The following is a 26,989-nucleotide window of genomic DNA, read 5'->3' on the forward strand; positions in this document are numbered from 1 at the left end:
GTATTCATGGGAATATTAATAATATTACCATTTTTCTCTCCAGTGTATAAAACGGTCACATTGCGCGAAATCACACTGATGTCGATAAGCGATATAAATTTCAACGCGCCGCTAACTTCAAGTGAGTCGAAAATTTGCGCCAGGGCAACACAGATGTTAGCAGTGGCAGCCCTTGTTGAATGCGTAGTATGGTAGCGCTTATGTTTTGTTTACATTTTACTGACCATTTTTAAGCAATCTGGCAGCACAGCTTAAATTTAAATATTTAGCGCGTTGTGTTTCTAAATAATTATTTTTTTATTTGTTTATTAATTTGGTTTATAAAAATTCTGACAGATAAACATAATTATTTATTATTATTTGAGAGTTTAAGACTAATTCTTTTTTTTATTGGAAAAGTGTTCGTTCAAGTGACTTGCGATATTTCAGTGACGTCTTCATCCAATTGTGCTTGCATTGGCTTCCCTCAAACTCAAAACGAAAATGCAATTCACACGTCTTTCACAATTGGCCAAAGGCATAGCTTTGTTCGCCAGCACCCCAAATGGTCAGCTCTAAAGCTCTTTTCCAATGCAGTCGGGCATACGTCTTTTTGGTTGTTGGCTATTTGCTGCCTTTGTGAATGTGAGGGGATATTGTGGCAAAGCCTTGTGCTGGCAGCTGTTGTTAGTTGAAATTCTCTTTTCGCTTGACCATTTCAGAAACGCGTGAGTGGCATGCAATTTTCCCGACGAAGCTCGAAAGTAATTTGTACAACGAAAATAAATCACAACTGCCAATGAATCAATACGTGAGATATTGAGAGCAAGAATGCACAACGAAAGTTTGTTAAGTTTAACACTTAATAATAATTAAGACAGTATAGTTTAGCATAGAAATAATATTAATGTATTAATTCATATTTGAGTAGCTAACCAGATTCGAATGTTTATATATTACACCATAGTTTTATATTTTTAAAATAAATATTCATAAATTTCTGTTAAAATAAATGTAAATGTATGTTTTTGCAATACTTTATTTTCAATGTTTTTGAATGAATAACAATTCAGACTAAAGATAAAAAGGTTTTCTCAAGTACGAGTAAATTGGCTGCCATTTCAATTGCTAAGCTTTCTCTTACACTTTCCTTGTCTTCTTTTTTTGTTGTTTTAGCAATTGGAAAATGCGTGTGTGGCATTTTATGTGTATGTGTTGGACACAATCTCGAGAATCGAGCATTAAAGTCACTCAATGGGGACAAACAATCAGAGAGACAAGACTAAACAAGGCAATCCGTGACCTTGTCGAGCACTTGAGATATCTTACATTGATGGCGAGTGCTGCTCAATGGGACACTGAACTGGCCAACAATTCACCCAGCACTTGAGCATTCTATATAAAAGACACAGTATGGCTGAAGTTGCATTCACAGTTCCAGCCAAGCGATTTTCCCCGACTCATCATGCAACTCTCTGGTAACAAGCATAAAACAATTTGAATTGGAATTAACTGATTTTATACGATTTACACTTCCTTTTGCAGCCTTTATTCTGCTCTTTTGTGGCTGTTTCTGCCTGCTGCGAGCTCAATGCATTGATAACTACGAACCGGGTTGCAAGTTGTCAGTGGAGATTGGACGAGCTCAAAGGCATTGCATTGATCCTACCAAGTACTGGATGTGCCATCAATTGAATGCCAAGGCACAGCTCAACAAGTGTATGCCCAACACAGGTTTCGATCAGATCAAGGAGGCTTGTATTCCCTGGATTGATTGGGTGTGGAAGCCATGCATTGAGCCACCAAGTCGACCAGCGGGCTGGACAAGTTGTTAACCCCCAAATAAAAATATTAATAATGGAGAATTAATGGATATTTGTGACAAAAATGAACTTAAATAGAGGGAAAAATGTGCTAAAAGTCTAGAGACAGATCTTAACGTTATTGATTCAACAGTGAAAATTGAATAAAATAAAATAATTTAAAAATTTGAAGCAGATTAAAAACTTAAAATAATAAACAAAGATAAAACTGTGAAATTTAAATTTAAATAGAAATTCATAATAATAAATAAAAGAAAAGAATTTTTAATTTAACATTTCATCAAATTCAAAAAATTAAATTCATAATTTAAATGATAGTCAAAATAATATTAATTCAACATCTGTGCTACCTCAATTTCCAATTTCAAATAAATTATTTAAGATTCGAAAATCTAAATTAAGTGTGTGAATAAAAATAATAAATATGAACTGAGCGTTTACTATATTAAATGATTAAAAGTTCAACTTCCATAGTTCAATGTGTCAGCTAACTAATATCCTAGTTTCTCGCAGTGCATTTGCACATCAGTGTCTGTGTCAACCTTTGACTTATGACATCAATTAAACTGGCACGCCCATTGTAGTCACAAAGTGTTGATAACATTTGACACTGCAATTTAAATCCATGCTGAACTGCCCCAAAAATCCAACTGTCATGCATCACAATATTGCAGCTTGGTAACAATTGTGCAACTGAGCCTTGCAACTGTTTCTCAGTCTCTCTCAAAAACCATTTCATTTCAGTTTTAACAATAAAACTGAGAATTGTTTGCAGAGCTCAGTTGCACAATTTTAAAATATTTCTTTGCCATTTTTTTTTATGTTATTCCATCTGTTACTTGTAGTTGAAAATTGTGTAAAATCGAACACATATTCATAACGAGGTTGCAAAGTGTTATTTTATATTGCAAATATACAAACTTCACATATGTGAGACTTTATTTCTTAATTATCAGTTATTAAATAAATGTTAAATGTTCAGTTCACAACACAATTTTATACATATGAAATCCATCATAAATAACGCTTAAATAAATTGCATTAAAAACAGCGAATTCCGCTAAGGAAATAAATTTTATGCATTCAAACCGGGTTTCCTCAACTATGTTATAAATATGTTTAGACTATATACGACTTTATTATTATGAATATATATTTATTATTTTAAACATATATTTCTTGAATTGTAAATGCTATTATTATGAATATATATTTATTATTTTAAACATATATTTGTTTAATTTTAAATGCTATAGTTCAATACAGCAATATTTAAAAAAATGTTTTAATCAACGATGAATTCTTTTGCAATAAATGTTTGGGTTAAATTAAAAAGTCGACAAACTTTATGACATTTTAGATTGCATATGAAATTATTTATTTATATAGTTCTGAATCACTTTATAATACACGCACAACAAATTCAAGCTTCAACAAATTAAATCACATTTTATAACGATAATAATCTTAAACTTGTTTATTAATGTGTTAATCATAAAACTTGTCAAACCTAAAGCAAAACAATCAATTCTTAAGAATGCACACATTAACCAGTTTCAGAAATACTATAAGTATTATAAAAATAATTTAATTAACTAAAAAAAGTTCTACTACTCCGTTCTCGTAATTTTCCGAACAATCTGTGCAGCAAAGGTTTTATTTAGTTTAGATTTTTAATTGGACTTGCAAGAAATTAAAATTCGGCGAATTGAGTCCATTTAAAATGCAATTATAGTTTCAATACTGAATAAGAAAGTAAATAAATTATTAAATTAATAATATTTAATATTAAGTATGATTTTAATCTTTTACTTACATTCGCCAGTTCTGCAAACATGAGCAATCTTTTCACAAGCATGTCCAAAGTAACGAAGATCTCCTTCGACTGGTTTATAGCTTTCTGGGCAGAAAGAAGCACAATAAGGTTGACATTCTTCCCTGGTGACAATCTTCAGAGCTGTTCAAGTAATAAAATATTAATATTATATTCAATTTAATTGAGTTGAAGCATTATATTTACGTGTCTCGCGTTTGCAGTTCTCCTTATCGTATTCACACTTGTTAAGATACAGATAACAGCGACCTCCAAGAGCCCAAACAAGCTCTTGAGTATCTGGACATTTCTCTGGACAGTCCAAGGAATTGACACTGCAACTTAATCCCAGGCAGAGCAGCAAACAAATAGCCAAAGCGAATTTCATTGCAAATAAATGTATTTATTTGGGTTTATCTCGATCGCCAGCTGAATTTCGACTGTTTTTGGCAGCTTTCGTAGATGCGTTTAAATATTTAAAACTTGAATCTCCGATGAGTTCAGTAGCGTATGGCTTTAAAACCGCATTTAAAAAAGTCTCCAAAATAGTGACGTTAATATTTTGTTTGCATTATCAGCAGCACAAAAATGAAAGAAAAAAAGAAACGCATATTTTGTTTCAACGCAGTCAATTTAAATTATTAACATATTAATGCAAATGTTATGCTAATCATTTGTTTAAAACGTTTTGACTCTTAATAGCTTCAATAGTGAATATGCAAGTTAATATTATGCGATTAACAAAGGCTTGGCTTTTAGCTAAAAAAGAAAATTTTCTAAAAATCTTTATAATTTACTCGCTGCTTAACTTATGTTAAATAGTATTTTTTGACTAAATAAAATTGAATATTTCAAACTGAAAAATCAATATCACGAATTTTGTTACCTAAGTGTACACATATTATGGTAAATAAAATATTGAGAAACAAAAAAAATGAATACAACTAACATACTCAAAGTATATTTAAAGAAAATCCATTTCCATGTTACTCGAATACTGTAGAAATAAAGCAAATTAGTAATTTATTATTTCAGTAAATAATTCAATCCACTTACTTTGTCCAGTTCGACAGGTGTGCAAAATACTTTCGCATATATTTCTGAAATGTTTCACTTCGGTTTTGTAGTATTCAACTACTGGTGGACCTTTCTTCGAGCAATCTGAGTCGCAATGCTTTTGACACTCTACTTTGTCGACTATTCTCATGGGTCGCATAAATACTAAAGTTTATTTGAATATTGTTTAGTTCTTTATGCGCTCCTTTCATCACTACTTACTGGACCATCGAAAGCAATTGACGCCATCAAAGAAGCATTTGTTGCGAAATACGTTGCAGTATTGACCCATGGCCCAGACTATATCCTCAGTATCGGGACACTCCGAAGGACAATTACTTATATGCCACCTTGCTCCCAAACTCAGAGGAAGTAAACACACAAATATCACAATTTTCATTATGATCGGTGGATTATATTTTTATTTACTTATTTACTTGTTTTTAAAATCAAAGTAAACTTTGTAATCTTCAAGTTTATTTCTGTTTTCTGTCAACCTTCACACAATGCCATCCGTAATGCTTTGTCCACAATTGATAACAAACTCAAGCTTATATACGAAAGCGTGGATAAATTAAATTAAATGCAATTGCGTTGACTAAAAATAGAAATGGCAAATTGCATGTGATGCATATGCGGCGAATTCAGTTTGGGCGAATCGTTACAATTTGAAAACCTTTAATAAAATGCAAATTTAAATATTTTACATCTCTTCTGAAAGCTTTTCCACTTAAACGCCTTTATAATATTGCATATAATATAATTTATTTATGGAAGTACAATAATATTGAGAGTAAAAATAATAATTGTATTCGAACATCTTGTGGCTTCAACTACCAGGTTACTGTAAAAATACAAATAATTCGTGTTTGCAAAGTTATTTATGAAAATTAGTGGATTGACTTACTTTGGCCAGTTTTGCAACCGATCAGAATATCTATGCAGGATTTTTGTAAATCTATAGTATAGTTGTCGACGGTTCTTTTATAATCCAAACGCAAGCAATTTGTGTTGCAATGTTCTTTGCATTCTTCGTAGGAAACAGCTCTGAACTGTCGACCAAACACTATAGTTGTTGTTTTTTGTTTTAATACATATTATTATTAAAATATTCATAAATGCTAATAAACTTACGAAATCCAGAAAAGCAATTGGCCATGTCGAAGTAGCATTTGTTGCGAAAGGCAGTGCAATATTTGGTCATGGCCCAGACTGTTTCAATAGTATCGGGACAATCCAAATCCGAACATTGGGCAATATTCATATATGTATTTGCTGACAAACTCAGTGAAAGCAAACACAGAAAAATCACGAGTTTCATTATGATCGGAAGAAGATAAAAACGAAAGAAATTTAATCACTTTTTATAAAATATTTTATAGCTTATAATTTTCAAGTTTATTTCCGTTTTTCACGATCTTTACACAATGCCATTCATAAAGCTTTGCCTTCAATTGATAACTATCTCATGCTTATATGCACAATTGTAACATAGATAAATTAAATTTAATGCAATTGAGTTTAATAAAGATGTCGCGTTGAATGCAATGCAAATGCGTAGTTCCATTTACCAGTGAAAATAACCTATAAAAATACAAATAATTCGCATTTGCAAAGTAAATTAATAAATTTTTTTACCCTCTCCAGTTCGACATGTGTGCAGAAAGTCTTTACATTTTTGCTTCAAACTTTCATCAGCATCGGTATCCATAAGTTCCAAACAAGTAGTGTTGCAATGTTCTTTACACTCTTCATGGGAAACAACTCTCACATTTTGGGAGAATACTGTAATTGTATCTTTGCTTAGCTTCGTTTCACAAATGCATAATTGATATCAAACTTACTTGGCCCAAGAAGACATTGAATGACGTCAAACTGACATTTGTTGCGAAAGGCATAGCAATATGGAATCAATACCCAAACAGTTTCGTTGGTGTTGGGACAAAACATAGGACAATTAGATATATCCAGGCTAGCTCCCAAGATCAGAGGAAGTAAACACACCAAAATTACGACTTTCATTATGATAAAGAATACACTTTTAAGTGATATTTAAAATCTGTAATAATCACTTCTTAATACAAAATTTATAATAAAAATAAACTTCCGTTATTTGCAAGTTTCATTTGTTGGCGACCTTCTCACAATGCCATCTGTAATGCTTTGTCACCAATTGAGAACTAACTCAAGCTTATATGCGAAAACATAGAAAAACAAATTAAGTGCAATTGCGTTGACTAAAAATAGAAATGGCGAATTGCATGCGATGCATATGCGGCGAATTCAGTTTGGGCTAATTAGGAAAAATCGTTACAATTTGAAAACCATTAATAAAATGAAAATTTAAATATTTTACAACTGTGCTAAGAGCTTTTCTACTTAAACGCAATTATAATATTGCATATAATTAAATGTATTTATGAAAATATAATATAATATTTAATTGAGAGTAAAAATAATATTTGTATTCGAACATTATGTGGCTTCAACTACCAGGTTACTGTAAAAAGACAAATATTTCTTCATTTCAAAGCCAATTATGTAAATATTGAATATTCTTACTTTGGCCAGTTTTGCAAGCGATCAGCATATCTATGCAGGATTTTTGTAAATTTAGAGTATAGTTGCTGACGGTTATTTTATAATCCGAATGCAAACAATTTGTGTTGCAATTTTCTTTGCATTCTTCGTGGGAAACAGCTCTGAACTGTCGACCAAACACTATAGTTGTTGTTTTTTGTTTTAATACATACTATTATTCAAATATTCATAATTGCTAATAAACTTACGAGCTCCAAAAATGCAATTGGCCATGTCGAAGTTGCATTTGTTGCGAAAGGGAACGCAATATTTGGTCATGGCCCAGACTGTTTCAATAGTATCGGGACAATCCAAATCCAAACATTGGGCAATATTCATACATATATTTGCTGACAAACTCAGTGAAAGCAAACACAGAAAAATAACGAGTTTCATTATGATCGGTAGAAGAAAACAAACAAAAGAAATTTAATCACTTTTTAACAAATATTTAGAGTTTATAATTTTTAAGTTTATTTTTGTTTTTTTCCACGATTTTCGTTCTTTACACAATGCCATCTATAAAGCTTTGACTTCAATTGATAACTATCTCAAGCTTATATGCAGAATCGCAGCATATATAAATTAAATTTAATGCAATTGAGTTGAATAAAGATGTCGAGTTGAATGCAATGCAAATGCGTAGTTCCATTTACCAGTTTTCTATAAAAAATACAAATAATTCGCCTTTGCAAAGTAAATTAATAAATTGTCTTACCCTCTTCAGTTCGACACACTTTGCATTTTTGCTTCAAACTGTCATCAACATCGGTATCCACAAGATCCAAACAATTTGTGTTGCAAAATTCTTTACACTCTTCGTGGGAAACAATTCTCAAATAATGCGAGAATTCTGTATTTATATCTTTGCTTAGCTTCGTTTCACAAATGCTTAATTGATATCAAACTTACTTGGCCCAAGAAGACATTGAATGACGTCAAAGAGACATTTGTGGCGAAAGGCATAGCAATATGGCATCGAGACCCGAACAGTTTCGTTGGTGTCGGGAGCAGAGCGGAGGCAAAACGCAGCACAATTATATATATCCCGGCTAGCTCCCAAGCTCAGAGGAAGTAAACACAGAAAAATTACGATTTTCATTATGATTTGAATAATGAAAAAGAATGCACTTTTAAGTGATATTTAAAATCTGTAATAACCACTTCAAAATATAGTCGATTTATAATAAAAATAAGACTTCCGTTATCTTCAAGTTTATTTTCATTTGTTGGCGACCTTCTCAAAATGCCATCTGTAATGCTTTACCACCAATTGAGAACTAACTCAAGCTTATATGCAAAAACATAGATAAAACAAATTAAATGCAATTGCGTTGAATAACTGTGAAAGTGCGGCGAATTCAGTTACGGCGAATTGAGACAATTGTCTGCAGCTGCCCTAGGGTAGATGTATGAGATTACTGTGTGAGAATACTGTAGAAGTAAAATAAAAGTTTTTTTTAAATGCTTTTGATTATATAATTTAAACCACTTACCGCCTGTTCGGCAGGTGTACAGTTTACTTTCGCATAGACTATTAAAATGTTTGACTTCGTTTTTGTAGTATACAACAATTGGATATTCTGATTCATCCTCACAATCTGCTTTGCAATACTTTTCACACTCTTCTTTGGGTACGATTTTCATGGGTTGCACTAAATAATTTATTTTAACTCTATTATTTTGCCTAACAAAATACTATATATCAATACTTACCCATAGATCGAAAGCAATTGGCGGCATGAAAGTAGCATTTGTTGCGAAAGACTTTACAGTAAACGTCAAGAGCCCAAACTGGTTCCTCAGGAGCCTTACTACATCCGGCTGTGCAGAGGGGAACGTTCATTCCGGGTGTCAAATTAAGATATAGTATATAAAGAAACACCACGATTTTCATTTTGATCAAATTCGCAAGTCTATTATTAAAGTTTGAGAAATGTTTATTAATCACTTGGCAAACTTTTCAAATAATTCAAGTTTATTCTTAGTTTGTCTAGACCTTCACACAATGCACAGACTTAAAGCTTTGTTGTCATTTGTAAGTAAATCAGGCTTATATACGAAATCCAAAGAATTGCATTGCATAGAAAAGAGAATTGTATGCAAAGCAAATGCGGCGAATTTAGTTACAGCGAATTGGTTTAAAGACTCGTTACGATTTGAAATGCAGTTGTTGTCAGATATTGTAGTTTAGTTTAGGAAAGCTAAAAAAGGGAAATATATAAATTAATATTGATTTAATTAAATTAACATATGCTTCAACTTACTTTCACCAGTTTGGCAGCTGTGCACAAACTTTTCGCAGGCATTGCCAAAGTGCCGAATTTGTCCTTTGTAGTCACCGGAAACAGGATCATAATTTTGTGGGCAAGCATCGGCGCAATGTTTTTGGCATTCCTCCTTAGTGACAATTTGGAGAGCTGTAATAATAATAGCAAGTAAGAAATCAAATATGCCGAAAATATACCACAAAAATGCAAAAAGCTATTTTAGGTAATCAGTACTACATTTTAAATATACCATAGAGTGCAAAATATACCATAGAGTGCAAAATATACTATAAAGTGCAAAGTATACCATAGAGTGCAAAATATACCATAGTGTGCAAAGTATACCATAGAGTGCAAGATATACCATAGTGTGCAAAGTATACCATAGAGTGCAAAATATACCATAGTGTGCAAAATATACCATAGAGTGCAAAATATACCATAGAGTGCCAAGTATACCATAGAGTGCAAAATATACCATAGAGTGAAAAATATATCATAGAGTGCAAAGTATACCATAGAGTGCAAAGTATACCATAGAGTGCAAAATATACCATAGTGTGCAAAGTATACCATAGAGTGCAAAATATACCATAGTGTGCAAAATATACCATAGTGTGCAAAATATACCATAGAGTGCAAAGTATATTATAGAGTGCAAAATATACCATAGAGTGCAAAATATACCATAGAGTGCAGAGTATACCATAGAGTGCCAAAGTTACCGCTTTACGAATATGGATATTTATATTTCAAAAGTTTTTACCTGGTCGGCGTGTGCAATTTGCCTTATCGAAGAAGCACTTGTTGCGGAAAACGCTGCAACCTCCGCCGAGAGCCCAAATAACATCTTCAGTCTCGGGGCAATCACCGGAACAACTTGCATTAACTTCGTAGCTCAAGCTGAGGCAGAGCAGCAAAGAAATAGCCAGAATGAATTTCATTGTAAATAATATTGTTGCTCGATCGGCAGCTGAGTATCGACTGTTGTTAGCTGACGCTCGTTCAAATGTTTAAATAATATTTGACTTCTGTATTGGTTTAATAGCAAACACAAATACACAAGCAAATTTATACACTTTGTGGGCTTGGCGGAATGACGTGTGTGTATTGTATTTGCCTTATCAGCAACTTAAGAAAACAATAGAAAACGAACAAAAAAACGGGTATTTTGTTGAAAGCGTCACGTGACGCTCATATTATAAATATGATATTAAATTGATATTAAGAGAATATGTATGTAAGTTAGCTTTATAACTGTATGATTTTGCAAACATATTTGTAAATCCAGTTTTTACATCGAAATGTTCGAGCTTCATTAAACAAACCAGACAAATTGATGATAATAAATGATTAATTTATAATTTGTTAAATAAACAACTTGAAACTTATTCTATATTATTATATTATATTCTAATTATTATATTCTCGACTATTTGCTTATGTGATATTCTCTCTATTTCAAGATGCAAATTGATTACAAATATTCATTCACCTGACGTCACGATCATTCCATAATTATGGCGATAATGGGAAATCACCGAAATGTTTTTTTTTGTTACTAAGTTAAATATACTCGAAGATTATGGTAAACATTTGTTTAAAATATGCAAAGCTTTGAAGTGAACTTTAAACTTAGTTTCTTTATCAATACGACAAAAGTGATAGAAATATGCAAATGGCTTTTAATAAATATTTATTTTTGAACTAGAAAATAATGACAAATTTGTTATTGATGTGAATTCAGTTTACTCAGCTGTTTTAATAACAATAGTAAAACCTCTTCATTGCAGTACATATATACTTTATTCAAAATGTTTTGCAAATGAATTTGAACTTGTAGTGAAGTAAGTAACCTTGCAAATTAATTGAAGTTCGTCAGAAAAGTTAATACAATTAAGTAATTTTAAGTGCATTGACTTAAGTACTGATATACTGAAATAAGTTTTAATATTCTCGGAAAACTCAGATCTTGAAGTGATAGTTAATGACAATAATTTGCTATTAATTCAGTTCCCATAAAACCGGATAAGGTTAAACAACTATAAAAATGAAGTCATATTCTTTATTACGTTTCATTTAATTAGTTCATTCGCACATCTGTTTTTATTGCTGAAGTCATTGAACTGAAATCAGGTTAATCATTGAAGATCAATCGGGTTTGAGTTATAGATTAAATTGCAAATTTAATTTCATATTATTTTGTAATTAATATTATTTAACAAACTGCTTTTGGCTGACTTTGTGTGTCAGAGAATTAAACGAGACCATCGCAATTGGAAAGTTTATAGCAAGCCGATGGACGCCAGTCTAAAAGAGGAGATATCAAATAAATATTAATTCGAGGATAATTTTCATTAATAATATTACTAAAAGTACTTTGAAATTTGAGTGTTGAATATCGTTTACATGTATTGAAATTTTAAATAATAATAATACATTATAAAGTTCGATGAACTCACCGATTCTGTTGCGGCAGCCACTGACTGTCGCTCTGCAAGAGTTGGAGAATTGGCAACGCAACAATTCTCCCTTGTAATATCCTTCGGCACAAACAGGACTAAAGTCCGCTGTGCAAACAGTAGGACATTCCCTTCGTGTGGCCAAAATAAAACTGAAGCAGAGAAGCAGACTTATTAATGCAACACAGAACTTCATTGTCACAGTTTTGAATATGAAAATTAAATAATTGAATTCGATTCAACTCAGCGACTTATATACTGAGTGTTGGCTGAAATTTCGTAACCGGTTCGAGTACTTGCAAATTGTAAATAATGCAATTAATAAAATGTGTAAAACACTTATAACTGACTTCACTTAACAATGCACTAAATGTCAGGTTTTAGCGTCCTTAAAACGTGCATCAGTTAACTTGATTTTGTATCGTGGAGTTTTGGGTGAACTTAATCCAGTTCGTGATGTATTATTACAAAATTGTTCAAATTAATTACCTACGTAAATTAATTACAAAAATTTGAAGGTGCATATTTATTGTAATTTACAATTTAAAGTTTGAATAATTGTTCAATTTTTTTATTGAAACTAATTTTGAAAAAAGTCTTTTTTTTTAGTAAATCGTCATATTGAGAAGTAGATTTTTTGAATCGAATTATATATATAGAATAAACAATTTGGGAAAGACAGATCAGAGTAAGCTTATTTAATTGTCTGATAATTTTTTTTCGAGATGGAGTTTGTATAAAGCATCGCATTTTGGTGATTCTTGTCTATTAAAACAAGGAACGAGTTGTAAATCTGCGTAGAATGTAAAAAAGAAATAATTATATAATTAGGAAATAATTTTATCGAATTAAACTTGCGTGTTTCTGTCCAACAGGCGGTGTTGTCCCTAACACAATAATTATCAAATCTGCAAAACACTTGTTCACCCTCAATATGTGCCAATGCACAGACAGGACGGTAGATTCCCGGGCATGCTATTCCGCAATTCTTTTTGGCCACTGTCAAATTACAACAGATAAGCAGAGCGATGAATGCAAAACAGATTTTCATGTTGATTGTAAAAATATCGAATTTAAACTAATTTTAAACATCAATATCCATTTCTATTTATACATTTCCGCAATAATTCAAATTTCATGCAATTTATAAACTATATAATCTATATCGAATTGAATTAGCAACACTAGTTGAATAGGAAAATATTCAAACAGCAGCCATCGTACTAAGAGGAATTATACATTTTTTTTTTTTTTGTAATTCAGTAAAATAATTCAATACTTGGCTTATTTTGTTATCTTATATTTGCCATATGCTTTAGGTTTACACAATTGTTCGGTACTCCAATAACGACGCGATTAATCCAGTTCGTGATGTATTATTACAAAATTGTTCAAATTTACTGCGTAAATTAATTACAAAAATGGAAGGTTGCATATTTATTGTAATTTACAATTGAAAGTTTTAATAATTGTTTAATTTTTTAATTGAAATAAAGCAAAATATTTATTTTGTATTTTTTTTTTGTAAATCGTCACATTGTAAAGTAGACTTTCTTAATCAAATTATATGTATAGAATTACTTATTTCTGGGAAAGTCAGATCAGAGAAAATTGATTTTTGTGTATCTTTTCGAAATCGATTTTGTGTAAAGCATCGCATTTGGGTGAAGATTGTTTACCATTACAAGGAACGGATTGGAAATCTGCATAAAAGAAATAATTATATAATTAGGAAATAACTTTATCGAATTAAACTTGGGTATTTCTGTCCAACAGGTGATTTGGTTCCTAAAACAATAATTAGCAAATTCGCAAAACACTTGTTCACCCTCAATATGTGCCAATGCACAGACAGGATCGTAGAGTAAAACGCAAAATAAACCGCAATTCTTTTTAGCCATTATCAAATTATACAATTTATACATTTCTGCTATAATTCAAATTTCATGCAATTTATAAATTATTAATAATCTATATCGAAGTGAATTAGCAACAGTAGTTGAATAGGAAAATATTCAAACAGCAGCCATCTTATTATGAGGAATTATAAACTTTTTTTGTAATTGCAGATAAGAGAAAATTTTGTAAAATAATTCAACTTCTTTGCCTATTTTGTTATTTTATATTGCCAATATGCTTATATAAATTAACAAATCGTTGACTTTGATTTATTAAAAAAAAGCGATTTGCTTTATTGTGTTGCAAAAATGGAACTAACTTAAATCAATTCTAATTCTTATAATGAAACCTCGCTGCCGCTACCGCTGCTGCCGTCGCTGCTGACGATCCCGCGTTGGCGCTGGTTGCGCAAGTGTCCCACGATGGATATTGTGCTGACACAGGGCATGTGGCACTCGCTGCTGCTTGCGATCCCGCGTTGCGCAAGTGTCCCACGATCGATGTGCTGACCCAGGGCATGTGGCGGATGTTCTGCAGACTTTGCAGAGCTTGCAGAATTGGCTGAGTGCATTTCAGGTGTCGATGCACTTAGCCACCTTCTGGTGTGTCAACATTGTTGTTAACTTATATATGCAATTGTTTGATACTCCAATACCTCTGCAAGGAGTGGAGCGTATATCTGTGAAAAATGTATAAAATATTACATGATTATAAAATGTTAAGTGGATTAAACATACTTTATCGTTTCTGCAGGCGACGCGATTAATCCAGTTTATGATGTATTATTACAAAATTGTTCAAATTTACTGCGTAAAATAAAAAGAAAAATGGAAGGTTGCATATTTATTGTAATTTACAAATTAAAATTTAATAATTGTTAAATTTTTATTGAAACTATGATAATTTTGAACAAAGTTCTTTAGTAAATTGTCACATTGAGAAGTAGATTTTTTGAATCGAATTATATATTGGGTTGCCCAAGAAGTAATTGCGGATTTTTTAAAAGAAAGTAAATGCATTTTTAATCAAACTTAGAATGAACTTTAATCAAATACATAATTTCCATTTTGTTCGATAACCTTTTGCCATCTTCCCGGCAAATTTTGTATTCCACACTCATAGAACTTCTGGCCTTTATATGCAAAAAACTGAACCAAGTGCGATTTTATAGCCTCATCATTGCCGAAAGTTTTACCATTTAAGGAGTTCTGCAAAGATCGAAATAAATGGTAGTCTGATGGTGCGAGGTCAGGGCTATATGGTGGATGCATCAAAACTTCCCAGCCAAGTTGTCCCAGTTTTTGCCGGGTCATCAAAGATGTGTGTGGTCTGGCGTTGTCATGATGGAAAATGAAACCTTTACGATTGATCAATTCTGGCCGCTTCTCGTTGATGGCTGCATTCAATTTGTCCAGTTATTGACAGTAAACATCCGAATTAATCGTTTGTTCCTTGGAAGTAGCTCAAAATATACCACACCCTTGCAATCCCATGGCTCATCTTTAAGTGAAAAAACTCCAGAACGGAATTTGCGAAACCAATTTTGACACTGTCTTTCTTTTAAGGCTTTATCACCATACACATCACGTAACTTTTTAGCAACTCCCTCTGCGCTTTTTCCTTTACGGAAATAATAAAGTAAAATATGACGAAAATGCTCTTTTGTGGACTCCATATTAAAAAGGGCGCCAATCAAACAAATGTAAACAAAATTAAGCGCACTTTTTTTCTAAAGCAAGCTAATAGTGACAGCTAATAACTGACAAAAGAAAGAATGCAATTACAGAGTCACAAGCAGTTAAAAAAATTATAAACGCCGACTATATGAAAAATCCGCAATTACTTCTTGGGCAACCCAATATATAGAATAAAGAATCTTGGAAAGACAGATCTGAGAAAGCTCATTTAATTGGCTGATAAAAACTTTTCGAGATAGAATTTGTATAAAGCATCGCATTTTGGTGATTCTTGTATGTTATAACAAGGAACGTGTTGTAAATCTGCGTAAAATGTAAAAAGAAATAATTATATAATTAGGAAATAATTTTATCGAATTAAACTTGCGTGTTTCTGTCCAACAGGCGATTTGGTTCCTTTCACAATCATTATCAAATTTGCAAAACACTCGTTCACCCTCAATATGTGTCACTGCACAGACAGGGTCGTAGACTGGTATGCATGTTCTTCCGCAATTCTTTTTGGCCACTGTCAAATTACAACAGATAAGCAGAGCGATGAATGCAAAATAATTTTCAGGTTGATTGTACAAAGATTAAATTTGAACTAATTTTAAACGTCAATATCCATTTCTATTTCTACATTTCTGCGAAAATTAAAATTTCATGCAACTTATAAACTATATAATCTATATCGAATTGAATTAGCAACAGTAGTTGAATAGGAAAATATTCAAACAGCAGCCATCTTATTATGAGGAATTATACTTTTGTTTTTTTTGTAATTGCAGATCAATTTTTGATTGATTATTGATAATTTTGTAAAATAATTCAATACTTTGCATATTTTGTTTTTATATTTTACACAATTGTTTGATACTCCAATAACGACGCGATTAATCCAGTTCGTGATGTATTATTGCAAAATTGTTCAAATTAATTAACTGAGTAAATTAATTACAAATATGCATATTTATTGTAATTTACAATTTAAAGTTTTAATAATTTTTTAATTTTTATTGAAACTAATTTTAAACAAAGTCTGAATTGAAATAAAGCAAATAGACAAATAAATAAATATTTATTTAATTTGTTTTTTTTTAGTAAATCGTCACATTGAAAAGTAGATTTTTTTAATCAAATAGAATTACGAATTTCTGGGAAATTCTGAGGATATCGCTTCCTTATAGATTTTGAATAGAACATCGCATTTGGGTGAAGATTGTATTTGATAACAATGAACGGGTTGTAAAACTGCGAAAAATATATAAAAGAAATAATTATATAATTAGGAAATAATTTGATCTAATTAAACTTGCGTGTTTCTGTCCAGCAGGCGATGTTGTCTCTATCCCATTTATTCACAAATCTGCAAAACACTCGTTCACCCTCAATATGTGCGAATGCGCAGACAGGACGGTAGATTAATGGGATTTCTATTTGGCAATTCTTTTTAGCCACTGTGAAATTACAACAGATAAGGAGAGCGAAAAATGCAAAATAGATTTTCATGTTGATTTTAAAAAGTTTAAATTTTAACTAATTTTAAACGTCAATATCCATTTCTATTCTATTTCTATTTATACATTTCTGCAAAAATTCAAATTTCATGCAATTTATAAACTATATAATCTATATCGAATTGAATTAGCAACAGTAGTTGAATAGGAAAATATTCAAACAGCAGACATCTTATTATGAGGAATTATAAACTTTTTTTGTAATTGCAGATCAGAGAAAATGTTGTATAATAATTCAATTTCTTTGCCTATTTTGTTATTTTATATTGCCATATGCTTTAAGTATATGCAATTGTTCGATACTCCAATACCCTTGCAAGGAATGAAGTGTAAATCTGCGAAAAATGTATAAAATATTACATGATTATAAAATGTTAATCGGATTAAACATACTTTATCGTGATGTTGTTCAAATTAATTAGCTGCGTAAAATTACAAAAATTGGAAGATTGCATATTTATTGTAATTTATAATTGAAAGTTTTAATAATTGTTTAGTTTTTAGTGAAATTAATTGAATTGAAATAAAGCAAATAGACAGTTACATTAATATCAATTTAATGTGTATTTTGTTAAGTAAATCGTCACATTGAGAAGTAGATTTTTTGAATCGAATTAAATATATAGAATAATGAACTTCTGGGAAAGTCAGATCAGAGAAAACTCATTATATTGTATTAGACGAATTGGTTCTTCAGAAGAGTCTTGGCGGAAGCGTAAAATAAAACACGTTCTGCTTTGGTTATTTATTCGCGACTGTTGTTGATGTTAGTTTACATAATTGCGTCCAGTGCAGATGTTAATGTTAATGCACTGCTAACATTAGTTATCGATAGTTATATTCCTAAGCGTTTATTTCTCAACGAAATGGCTGATGCCACTGATTCGGTATAGATTTTGTTTAGAGCATCGCACATGGGTGAAGATTGTATTTTATAACAATGAACGGGTTGTAAAGCTGCAAATAATATAAAAAATAAATAATTATATAATTAGGAAATAATTTTATCGAATTAAACTTGCGTGTTTCTGTCCAGCAGGCGATGTTGATCCTAACCGAATCATTATCAAATTCGCAAAACACTCGTTCACCCTCAATATGTGCGAATGCACAGACAGGACGGTAGATTGCATAGTGTGCTATTCGGCAATTCTTTTTAGCCACTGTGAAGTAACAACAGATAAGCAGAGCGAATAATGGAAAATAGATTTTCATGTTGATTTTAAAAAGTTTGAGTTTTAACTAATTTTAAACGTCAATATCCATTTATATTTAAACATTTCTGCAAAAATTTAAATTTCATGCAATTTATAAATTATCTGATCTATATCGAAGTGAATTGGCAACAGTAGTTAAATAGGAAAATATTGAAACAGCAGCCATATTATTATACTTTTGTTTTTTTTTGCAATTCAGTAAAATAATTCAATTACTTGGCTTCTTTTGTTATCTTATATTTGCCATATATTTAGGTATACACAATTGTTCGATACTCCAATAACGACGCGATTAATCCAGTTCGTGATGTATTATTACAAAATTGTTCAAATTAATTAACTGAGTAAATTAATTACAAATATGCATATTTATTGTAATTTACAATTTAAAATTTTAATAATTGTTTTATTTTTATTGAAACTAATTTTAAACAAAGTCTGAATTGAAATAAAGCAAATAGACAAATAAATAAATATTTATTTAATTTGTATTTTTTTTTTTTAGTAAATCGTCACATTGAAAAGTAGACTTTTTTAATCAAATTATATGTATAGAATTACGAATTTCTGGGAAATTCTGAGGCTATCGCTTCCTCATATATTTTGAATAGAGCAGAGCATTTGGGTGAATATTGTTTACCATCACAAGGAACGGATTGTAAATCTGCATAAAAGAAATAATTATATAATTAGAAAATAACTTTATCGAATTAAACTTGCCTTTTTCTGTCCAACAGGCGATGTTGTTCCTAACACAGTCATTAGCAAATTCGCAAAAGACTCGTTCACCCTCAATATGTGCCCATGCACAGACAGGGTCGTAGATTAATAAGCATGTTATTCCGCAATTCTTTTTAGCCATTATCATATTACAACAGACAAGCAAACCGAATAATGCAATGTAGATTTTCATGTTGATTGAAAATAGATCGAATTTAAACTAATTTCAAACGTCAATATCCATTTCTATTTATTCATTTCTGCGACAATTCGAATTTCATGCAATTTATAAACTATATAATCTATAACAAATTGAATTAGCAACAGTAGTTGAATAGGAAAATATTCAACAGCAGCCATCTTACTAAGAGGAATAAAACTTTTGTTTTTTTTTGTAATTGCAGATCAGAGAAAATGTTGTATAATAATTCAATTTCTTTGCCTATTTTGTTTTTTTATATTGCCATATGCTTTAAGTATATGAAATTGTTTGATACTTCAACACCACTGCAAAGAATGGAGCGTATATCTGTGAAAAATGTATAAAATATTAAATGATTATAAAATTAAATCGGATTAAATATACTTTATCGTTTCTGCAGGCGACACGATTAATTTAGTTCCTGATGTATTATTACAAAGTGTGTTTAAATTTACTGCGTAAATTAAAAACAAAAATAGAAGGTTGCATATTTATTGTAATTTACAACTTAAAATTTAATAATTGTTCAATTTTTATTGAAACTATTTTTGAACAAAGACTTTTTTTTTTAATAAATCGTCACATTGAGAAGTATATTTAATCTTTGATTCAAACAGCAGACATCTTATTCTGAGGAATTATACTTTTGTTTTTGGTAATTGCCGATCAGAGAAAATTCAGTAAAATAATTCAATACTTGGCTTATTTTGTTATCTTATATTTGCCATATGCTTTAGGTTTACACAATTGTTCGATTCTCCAATAACGACGCGATTAATCCAGTTCGAGATGTATTATTACAAAATTGTTCAAATTTACTGTGTAAATTAATTACAAAAATTGGAAGGTTGCATATTTATTGTAATTTTCAATTGAAAGTTTTAATAATTTTTTAATTTTTATTGAAACTAATTTTAAATTGAATTGAAATTAGACAAATAAATAAATATTTATTTAATTTGTATCTTTTTTAGTAAATTGTCACATTGAAATGTAGACTTTTTTAATCAAAATATATTTATAGAATTACGAATTTCTGGGAAAGTCAGATCAGAGAAAATTGATTTTATTGGCTGATATCTTTTCGTCACGGAGTTTGTGTAGAGCATCGCATTTGGGTGAAGATTGTTTACCATCACAAGGAACGGATACTAAAACTGCATAAAAGAAATAATTATTTAATTAGGAAATAACTTTATGGAATTAAACTTGCGTATTTCTGTCCAGCAGGCGACGCTGTCCCTAACACAATAATTTTCAAATTTGCAAAACAGTCTTTCATCGTTAAAAAGTGCCAATGCACAGACAGGATCATAGATTCTCGGGCATCCTATTTGGCAATTCTTTTTAGCCATTGAGAAATTACAACAGACAAGCAGGCCGAATAATGCAATGTAGATTTTCATGTTGATTGAAAGTAGATCGAATTTAAACTAATTTTAAACATCAATATCCATTTATATTTATACATATCTGCGAAAATTAAAATTTCATGCAATTTATAAACTATATAATCTATATCGAATTGAATTAGCAACACTAGTTGAATAGGAAAATATGAGGAATTATACTTTTGTTTTTTTGTAATTGAAGATCAGAGAAAATTCAGTAAAATAATTCAATACTTTGCATATTTTGTTTTTATATTGCCATATGCTTTAGGTATACACAATTTTCCGATACTCCAATAACGACACGATTAATCCAGTTCGTGATGTATTATTACAAAATTGTTCAAACTAATTAACTGAGTAAATTAATTACAAATATGCATATTTATTGTAATTTACAATTTAAAGTTTTAATAATTGTTCTATTTTTATTGAAACTAATTTTAAACAAAGTCTGAATTGAAATAAAGCAAATAGACAAATAAATAAATATTTATTTAATTTGTATTTTCCTTTTAGTAAATCATCATGAAAAATAGACTTTTTATCAAAATACATATTTAAAATTCAAACTTTTTTAAATCAACATGAAAATCTATTTTACATTATTAGCTCTGCTTATCTGTTGTAATTTGACAATGGCTAAAAAGAATATAAAAGAATCGCACATATTGAGGGTCAACGAGTCTTTTGCGAATTTGCTGATGACTGTGTTAGGGACAACATCGCCTGTTGGACAGAAAAACGCAAGTTTATTTCGATAAAGTTATTTCTTAATTATATAATTATTTCTTTTTACATTTTACGCAGATTTACAACCCGTTCCTTGTGCTGGTAAACAATACTTACCCAAATGCGCTGCTTTATTCAAAGTCTATGAGGAATCCCAGAAAATCAATTTACTCTGATCAGACTTTCCCAGAAATTCGTAATTAATATACATAATTTTAAACGTTAATATCCTTTTCTATTTATACATTTCTGCTATAATTCAAATTTCATGCAACTTATAAACTATATAATCTATATCGAATTGAATTAGCAACAGTAGTTGAATAGGAAATATTTCAAACAGCAGCCATCTTATTATGAGGAATTATAAACTTTTTTTGTAATTGCAGATAAGAGAAAATTTTGTAAAATAAATAAATTTCTTTGCCTATTTTGTTATTTTATATTGCCATCTGCTTTAAGTATATGCAATTGTTTGATACTCCAATACCTCTGCAAGGAATGGAGCGTATATCTGTGAAAAATGTATAAAATACTCGTATTACATGATTATAAAATGTTAATCGGATTAAACATACTTTATCGTGAAGTATTATTAAAAAATTGTTCAAAATTACAAAAATTGGAAGATTGCATATTTATTGTAATTTACAATTGAAAGTTTTAATAATTGTTTAGTTTTTAGTGAAATTAATTGAATTGAAATAAAGCAAATAGACAGTTAAATAAATATCAATTTAATGTGTATTTTGTTAAGTAACATAAATCGTCACTTTTTTTGAATCGAATTAAATATATAGAATAATGAATTTCTGGCAAGGTCAGATCAGAGAAAACTCATTTTATTGTTTGGACGAATTGTTCTTCAGAAGAGTCTTAATGGACGAATTGGTTCTTCAGAAGAGTCTTGGCGGAAGCGTAAAATAGCGGAAGCGTAAAATAAAACACGTTCTGCTTTGGTTATTTATTCGCGACTGTTGTTGATGTTAGTTTACATAATTGCGTCCAGTGCAGATGTTAATGTTAATGCACTGCTAACATTAGTTATTGATAGTTATATTCCTAAGCGTTTATTTCCCAACGAAATGGCTGATGCAACCGATTCGGTATAGATTTTGTTTAGAGCATCGCACATGGGTGAAGATTGTATTTTATAACAATGAACGGGTTGTAAAGCTGCGAAAAATATATAAAAGAAATAGTTATATAATTAGGAAATAATTTGATCTAATTAAACTTGCGTGTTTCTGTCCAGCAGGCGATGTTGTCTCTATTCCATTTATTCCCAAATCTGCAAAACACTCGTTCACCCTCAATATGTGCGAATGCGCAGACAGGAGCATAGATTAATGGCTCTATTGTACTGCAATTCTTTTTGGCCGCTGTCAAATTACAACAGATAAGCAGAGCGATGAATGCAAAACAGATTTTCATTTTGATTGTAAAAATATTGAATTTTAACTAATTTGAAACGTCAATATCCATTTCTATTTATACATTTCTGCAAAAATTCAAATTTCATGCAATTTATAAACTATATAATCTATATCGAATTGAATTAACAACAGTAGTTGAATAGGAAAATATTCAAACAGCAGCCATCTTATTATGAGGAATTATACTTTTGTTTTTGGTAATTGCCGATCAGAGAAAATTCCGTAAAATAATTCATTTACTTTGCTTATTTTGTTTTTATATTTGCCATATGCTTTAGGTATACACAATTGTTCGATACTCCAATAACGATGCGATTAATCCAGTTCGTGATGTATTATTACAAAATTGTTCATTGGTAAATTACTTACAAAAATTGCATATTTATTGTAATTTACAACTTAAAATTTAATAATTGTTCAATTTTTATTGAAACTAATTTTAAACAAAGTCTGAATTGAAATAAAGCAAATAGACAAATAAATAAACATTTATTTAATTTGTATTTTTTTTTAGTAAATCGTTACATTGAAAAGTAGCCATTTTTAATCAAAATATATTTATAGAATTACGAATTTCTGGGAAAGTCAGATCAGAGAAAATTGATTCTATTGGCTGATATCTTTTCGTGATGGATTTTGCGTAAAGCAAAGCATTTTGGTGAAGATTGTTTACCATCACAAGGAACGGGTTGTAAATCTGCGTAAAATATAAAAAGAAATAATTATATAATTAGGAAATAATTTTATCGAATTAAACTTGTGTATTTCTGTCCAACAGGCTCTGCTTTCCCTAACACAATAATTAGAAAATTTGCAAAACACTTGTTCACCCTCAAAATGTGCCAATGCACAGACAGGACGGTAGATTCTCGGGCATGCTATTCCGCAGTTGTTTTTAGCCATTGTCAAATTACAACAGACAAGCAGAGCGAATAATGCAATGTAGATTTTCATGTTGATTGAAAATAGATTGTCTTTGAACTAACGTTAAACGTCAATATCCATTTCTATTTATACATTTCTACGAAAACTCAAATTTCATGCAATTTATAAACTATATAATCTATATCGAAGTGGATTAGCAACAGTAAATGAATAGGAAATTATTCAAGCAGCAACCATCGTAATATGTAGAATTGTACATAATAAATTAAATTAAATTGCTTCGCCTTTATTGTTATTTTAAATTTGCCATACGCTTAATGTATCCACAATTGTTCGATACTCCAATGCCTCTGCAAGGAATGGGGCGTAAATCTGCGTAAAATGTATAAAATATTACATGATTAGAGAATAAGTTAATTGGATTAAACATACTTATATCGTTCTTGCAGGCTATGCGTTTCATTTCACACTCATTCTCGAATTCGCAAAACAATATTTCATCCTTCAAAGCCCCCGTTCCACAAACAGGAGAATCTAATAATATGCACGCATATTCGCATTCCTTTTTTCCCACTGTCAAATTGCAACAAATTAGCAAAACGATCAAAGCAAAATAGATTTTCATGTCAATTGTAAAAAGATCGAATTTAAACTAATTTTAAATGGCAATATGCATTCCTATTTATATTTTTCTATGATTATTAAAATTTACTGGTATAATTAAATTTGTAAGCCGTGTAATCTATCTACACCGAAAATATAAAAGCACCAGCAAGCTAATTCCTATATATAATAATACATTTTTGTTGGGAATTCAAATCAGTGAAAATTTCGAGGATTTCATGGCTGATATTGTTTATTAATTGACATACTTTATACGATAAATTGGAATTCGTGGATCTCCTTTTATGTGATTAGAGCTGGGCATTTGGGTGAAGATTGTTTACCCTCACGAGGAACGGATTGTAAAACTTTGTAAAATGTATAAAATAAATAATTATTTACCTACAAAATTCATTTATCGAAATAAACATGCTTTTGTTGTTCTGCAGGCGATGGTTTCCTTAGTTAAAACTGCAAAACACTCGTTTACTAAGAAGCTAAGTCTAATGTGCAAAATCTTTGGCATTTACTTTTACAAAATTACAACAGATAAGCAGAACGATCAAAGAAGATTTTAATGTTGATTGTTAAAAGGTCAAATTTGAATTATTTTAAAATAACTATTTCTATAATATTTATATTTATATATTTCTGTGTACAGCAGTTCTGTACAATTTTGGTGGGAAATCAAAAGTCCATGTTATACTGCCAATTTATAAATTATATAATTTATAATGAACGAAAGGTAAAAATAAAAAAAAACCCATATTTTATATAAGTTTTATTGTATGAATTATAATTCGTGGTGCATATTTTAAGTGAATAGAGCGATGGTTAATCTTTGCAAGGAATGTAGTATAATCCTGTATAAAAAGTATAAAACATCAATTATATAATAGGAAATAAGATTAACAGATTTTTCATACCTATTCGTTTCTAGGAGGAGACATCATTCATATCGAGCACAATGACATTGGGGAGGGATGCTAAGGGTACACAATTCTAGTGCGCATTTCTTCTCTGCAGCTGTTGTTAAATTGCAACAAATTAAGAGAGCGATCAATGCAAAGTAGATTTTCATGTTGATATTTAAAAGATCGAATTTGAACTAATTTTAAATAACAATATGCATTTATATTTATATATTTTTGAGAAAATTCAAATTTCATGGCATAATGGCAATTTAAAAACTATGCAATCTATATCGAAGTGCATTAAGTAGCAACGGAAATTTAATAGGAAACTATTCAATAAGCAGTGAACTTATTGTGTAGAGTTATACAACTATACTGCAAAAATGAAAATCAGAATAATTTTAAAATTCAATAAATTTAAATTCATGAAGCTTCTTTAACTTTAAAGGATCAAGCATTTGGGCGATGGATTAATCATGCAAGGAGTTCATTTTAAATGCGCATACACCGAATAAAACAAATAATGACTACAAAGTAGGTTTACCGAAATTCACATCCTGAATACTGTGTTCCAGTCGACGCTCTTCATTGAACAATTATCCTCGAATCCGCAATGTTAAGCGGCATGAAACAACGCAATTCTTTTCAGCCACTGCCAAATTGCAACAAATTAGTAAAACGTTCGGTACAAAGCTGACTTTCATGTTGATAGAAGATCAAATATGTGATTTTTATACCCGCTACCCATAGGGTAGAAGGGTATTATAACTTTGTGCCGGCAGGAAATGTATGTAACAGGTAGAAGGAGGCATCTCCGACCCTATAAAGTATATATATTCTTGATCAGCGTCAACAGCCGAGACGATATAGCCATGTCCGTCTGTCCGTCTGTCCGTCCGTCCGTCTGTCCGTCTGTCCGTCTGTCCGTATGAACACCTAGATCTCAGAGACTATAAGAGATTAGAGCTATAATTTTTTTGGACAGCATTCGTTATGTTTTGCAGGCAGATCAAGTTTGTTTCAAATTTTTGCCACGCCCACTAGGCTCCGCATCCTGCAAATCAAAAAACTCGAATAACAAGCGTAATTTTAAAGCTAGAGTTACGAATTTTGGTATATACAGTAATAGCTATAAATAGTTATGATCCCTGAAAATTTGGTTGCGATCAGAAAAAAATTGTGGAAGTAATTAAAGAAATACTTTTGTATGGGCAAAAACGCCTACTTACTAGGGTCTGAGTTGCTTTGGCCGACAATCTGGTATATTGTGCCGTCTATGGTATATTTTAGTGCTTCATGCGGTACTATATCGATGTACCACATATACCATTTGGTATATTTTTTAGTATTTTTGCAGTATATTTGGTATATTTTGAGAATAATACCGCAAAATATATTGCTTTTATTCAAAATGGAATATCTCACAGTCGAGTACACTCGACTGTAGCTTTCTTACATGTTTTTTTGTTATTTTTGTATATTTCAGGGTAGATGCGTTGTTATATTTCAGTGGGAAGTTAATATTACTTGGAATAATGCAATTTACAATTTTTATAATTCGCATAGCTCACTTTAGGTCAATAGAGCTGCGCACTTGAGCGATGGTTTACAGTGAGTTGAGCCTGTATAAAATGTATAGAAAAAATAAAAATATATATTTACAAAACTGATTTATCGGCATTCACACTTTCACTTTCCTCTCTTGCAGGCGATAACGTCCAATAAACAGTTATCATCGAGTCCTTGCACTAGTTCACCCTTAATAGGCTCCATCCTACATACCGAAGTTAACTCTAAAGTGCAATAAATTA

General features: G+C 30.6%; 5 protein-coding genes and 4 long non-coding RNA genes across 10 annotated transcripts; 1 reads left to right on the top strand and 8 right to left on the bottom strand.

Moving 5' to 3' along the window:
• The first annotated feature begins 1,350 nt into the window (after positions 1 to 1,350).
• On the top strand, positions 1,351 to 2,005 carry LOC133837926 (uncharacterized). The gene is made up of 2 exons (XM_062268840.1): positions 1,351 to 1,457; positions 1,525 to 2,005. Exons 1-2 carry the CDS (start codon positions 1,445 to 1,447, stop codon positions 1,812 to 1,814), a joined length of 303 nt encoding a protein of 100 aa, XP_062124824.1. The 5' UTR covers positions 1,351 to 1,444; the 3' UTR covers positions 1,815 to 2,005.
• Positions 2,006 to 3,507: 1,502 nt separating this feature from the next.
• LOC133838163 (uncharacterized) lies at positions 3,508 to 4,206 on the bottom strand. Its single transcript, XM_062269159.1, has 3 exons — positions 3,823 to 4,206; positions 3,619 to 3,759; positions 3,508 to 3,545 (listed from the first exon to the last, which is right to left on the bottom strand). Exons 1-3 carry the CDS (start codon positions 4,001 to 4,003, stop codon positions 3,532 to 3,534), a joined length of 336 nt encoding a protein of 111 aa, XP_062125143.1. The 5' UTR covers positions 4,004 to 4,206; the 3' UTR covers positions 3,508 to 3,531.
• Positions 4,207 to 4,504: 298 nt separating this feature from the next.
• Positions 4,505 to 5,314, bottom strand: LOC133839541 (uncharacterized). The gene is made up of 3 exons (XM_062271142.1): positions 4,894 to 5,314; positions 4,672 to 4,836; positions 4,505 to 4,612 (listed from the first exon to the last, which is right to left on the bottom strand). The coding sequence occupies exons 1-3, from the start codon at positions 5,069 to 5,071 to the stop codon at positions 4,602 to 4,604; spliced, it is 354 nt and encodes a 117-aa protein (XP_062127126.1). The 5' UTR covers positions 5,072 to 5,314; the 3' UTR covers positions 4,505 to 4,601.
• Positions 5,315 to 5,410: 96 nt separating this feature from the next.
• LOC133839540 (uncharacterized) lies at positions 5,411 to 6,497 on the bottom strand. Its single transcript, XM_062271140.1, has 4 exons — positions 6,310 to 6,497; positions 5,806 to 6,255; positions 5,579 to 5,737; positions 5,411 to 5,515 (listed from the first exon to the last, which is right to left on the bottom strand). Exons 2-4 carry the CDS (start codon positions 5,990 to 5,992, stop codon positions 5,505 to 5,507), a joined length of 357 nt encoding a protein of 118 aa, XP_062127124.1. The 5' UTR covers positions 5,993 to 6,255; positions 6,310 to 6,497; the 3' UTR covers positions 5,411 to 5,504.
• A 2,644-nt stretch (positions 6,498 to 9,141) lies between these two features.
• Positions 9,142 to 12,216, bottom strand: LOC133839542 (uncharacterized). 2 transcript variants are annotated; one of them, XM_062271143.1, is made up of 4 exons: positions 11,984 to 12,216; positions 10,288 to 11,831; positions 9,519 to 9,671; positions 9,142 to 9,455 (listed from the first exon to the last, which is right to left on the bottom strand). In XM_062271143.1, the coding sequence occupies exons 2-4, from the start codon at positions 10,463 to 10,465 to the stop codon at positions 9,442 to 9,444; spliced, it is 345 nt and encodes a 114-aa protein (XP_062127127.1). In that variant the 5' UTR covers positions 10,466 to 11,831; positions 11,984 to 12,216; the 3' UTR covers positions 9,142 to 9,441. The 2 variants fall into 2 exon arrangements, 1 of the variants encoding a protein (XP_062127127.1); XR_009894102.1 differs by lacking the exons at positions 9,142 to 9,455; positions 9,519 to 9,671 and having other exon boundaries at positions 10,482 to 10,652; positions 11,017 to 11,831.
• A 6,537-nt stretch (positions 12,217 to 18,753) lies between these two features.
• Positions 18,754 to 20,352, bottom strand: LOC133837580 (uncharacterized). The gene is made up of 2 exons (XR_009893828.1): positions 20,217 to 20,352; positions 18,754 to 18,824 (listed from the first exon to the last, which is right to left on the bottom strand). It is a non-coding gene; the product is annotated as an uncharacterized LOC133837580 (long non-coding RNA).
• A 3,371-nt stretch (positions 20,353 to 23,723) lies between these two features.
• On the bottom strand, positions 23,724 to 24,311 carry LOC133837579 (uncharacterized). The gene is made up of 2 exons (XR_009893827.1): positions 24,094 to 24,311; positions 23,724 to 24,033 (listed from the first exon to the last, which is right to left on the bottom strand). It is a non-coding gene; the product is annotated as an uncharacterized LOC133837579 (long non-coding RNA).
• Positions 24,312 to 25,028: 717 nt separating this feature from the next.
• LOC133837577 (uncharacterized) lies at positions 25,029 to 25,468 on the bottom strand. Its single transcript, XR_009893826.1, has 2 exons — positions 25,191 to 25,468; positions 25,029 to 25,127 (listed from the first exon to the last, which is right to left on the bottom strand). It is a non-coding gene; the product is annotated as an uncharacterized LOC133837577 (long non-coding RNA).
• Positions 25,469 to 26,626: 1,158 nt separating this feature from the next.
• LOC133837581 (uncharacterized) lies at positions 26,627 to 26,951 on the bottom strand. Its single transcript, XR_009893829.1, has 2 exons — positions 26,866 to 26,951; positions 26,627 to 26,800 (listed from the first exon to the last, which is right to left on the bottom strand). It is a non-coding gene; the product is annotated as an uncharacterized LOC133837581 (long non-coding RNA).
• Between the last annotated feature and the right edge of the window lie 38 nt (positions 26,952 to 26,989).

Source organism: Drosophila sulfurigaster, chromosome 2R (genome assembly GCF_023558435.1).
Source record: "Drosophila sulfurigaster albostrigata strain 15112-1811.04 chromosome 2R, ASM2355843v2, whole genome shotgun sequence".
NCBI lineage: Eukaryota > Metazoa > Arthropoda > Insecta > Diptera > Drosophilidae > Drosophila > Drosophila sulfurigaster.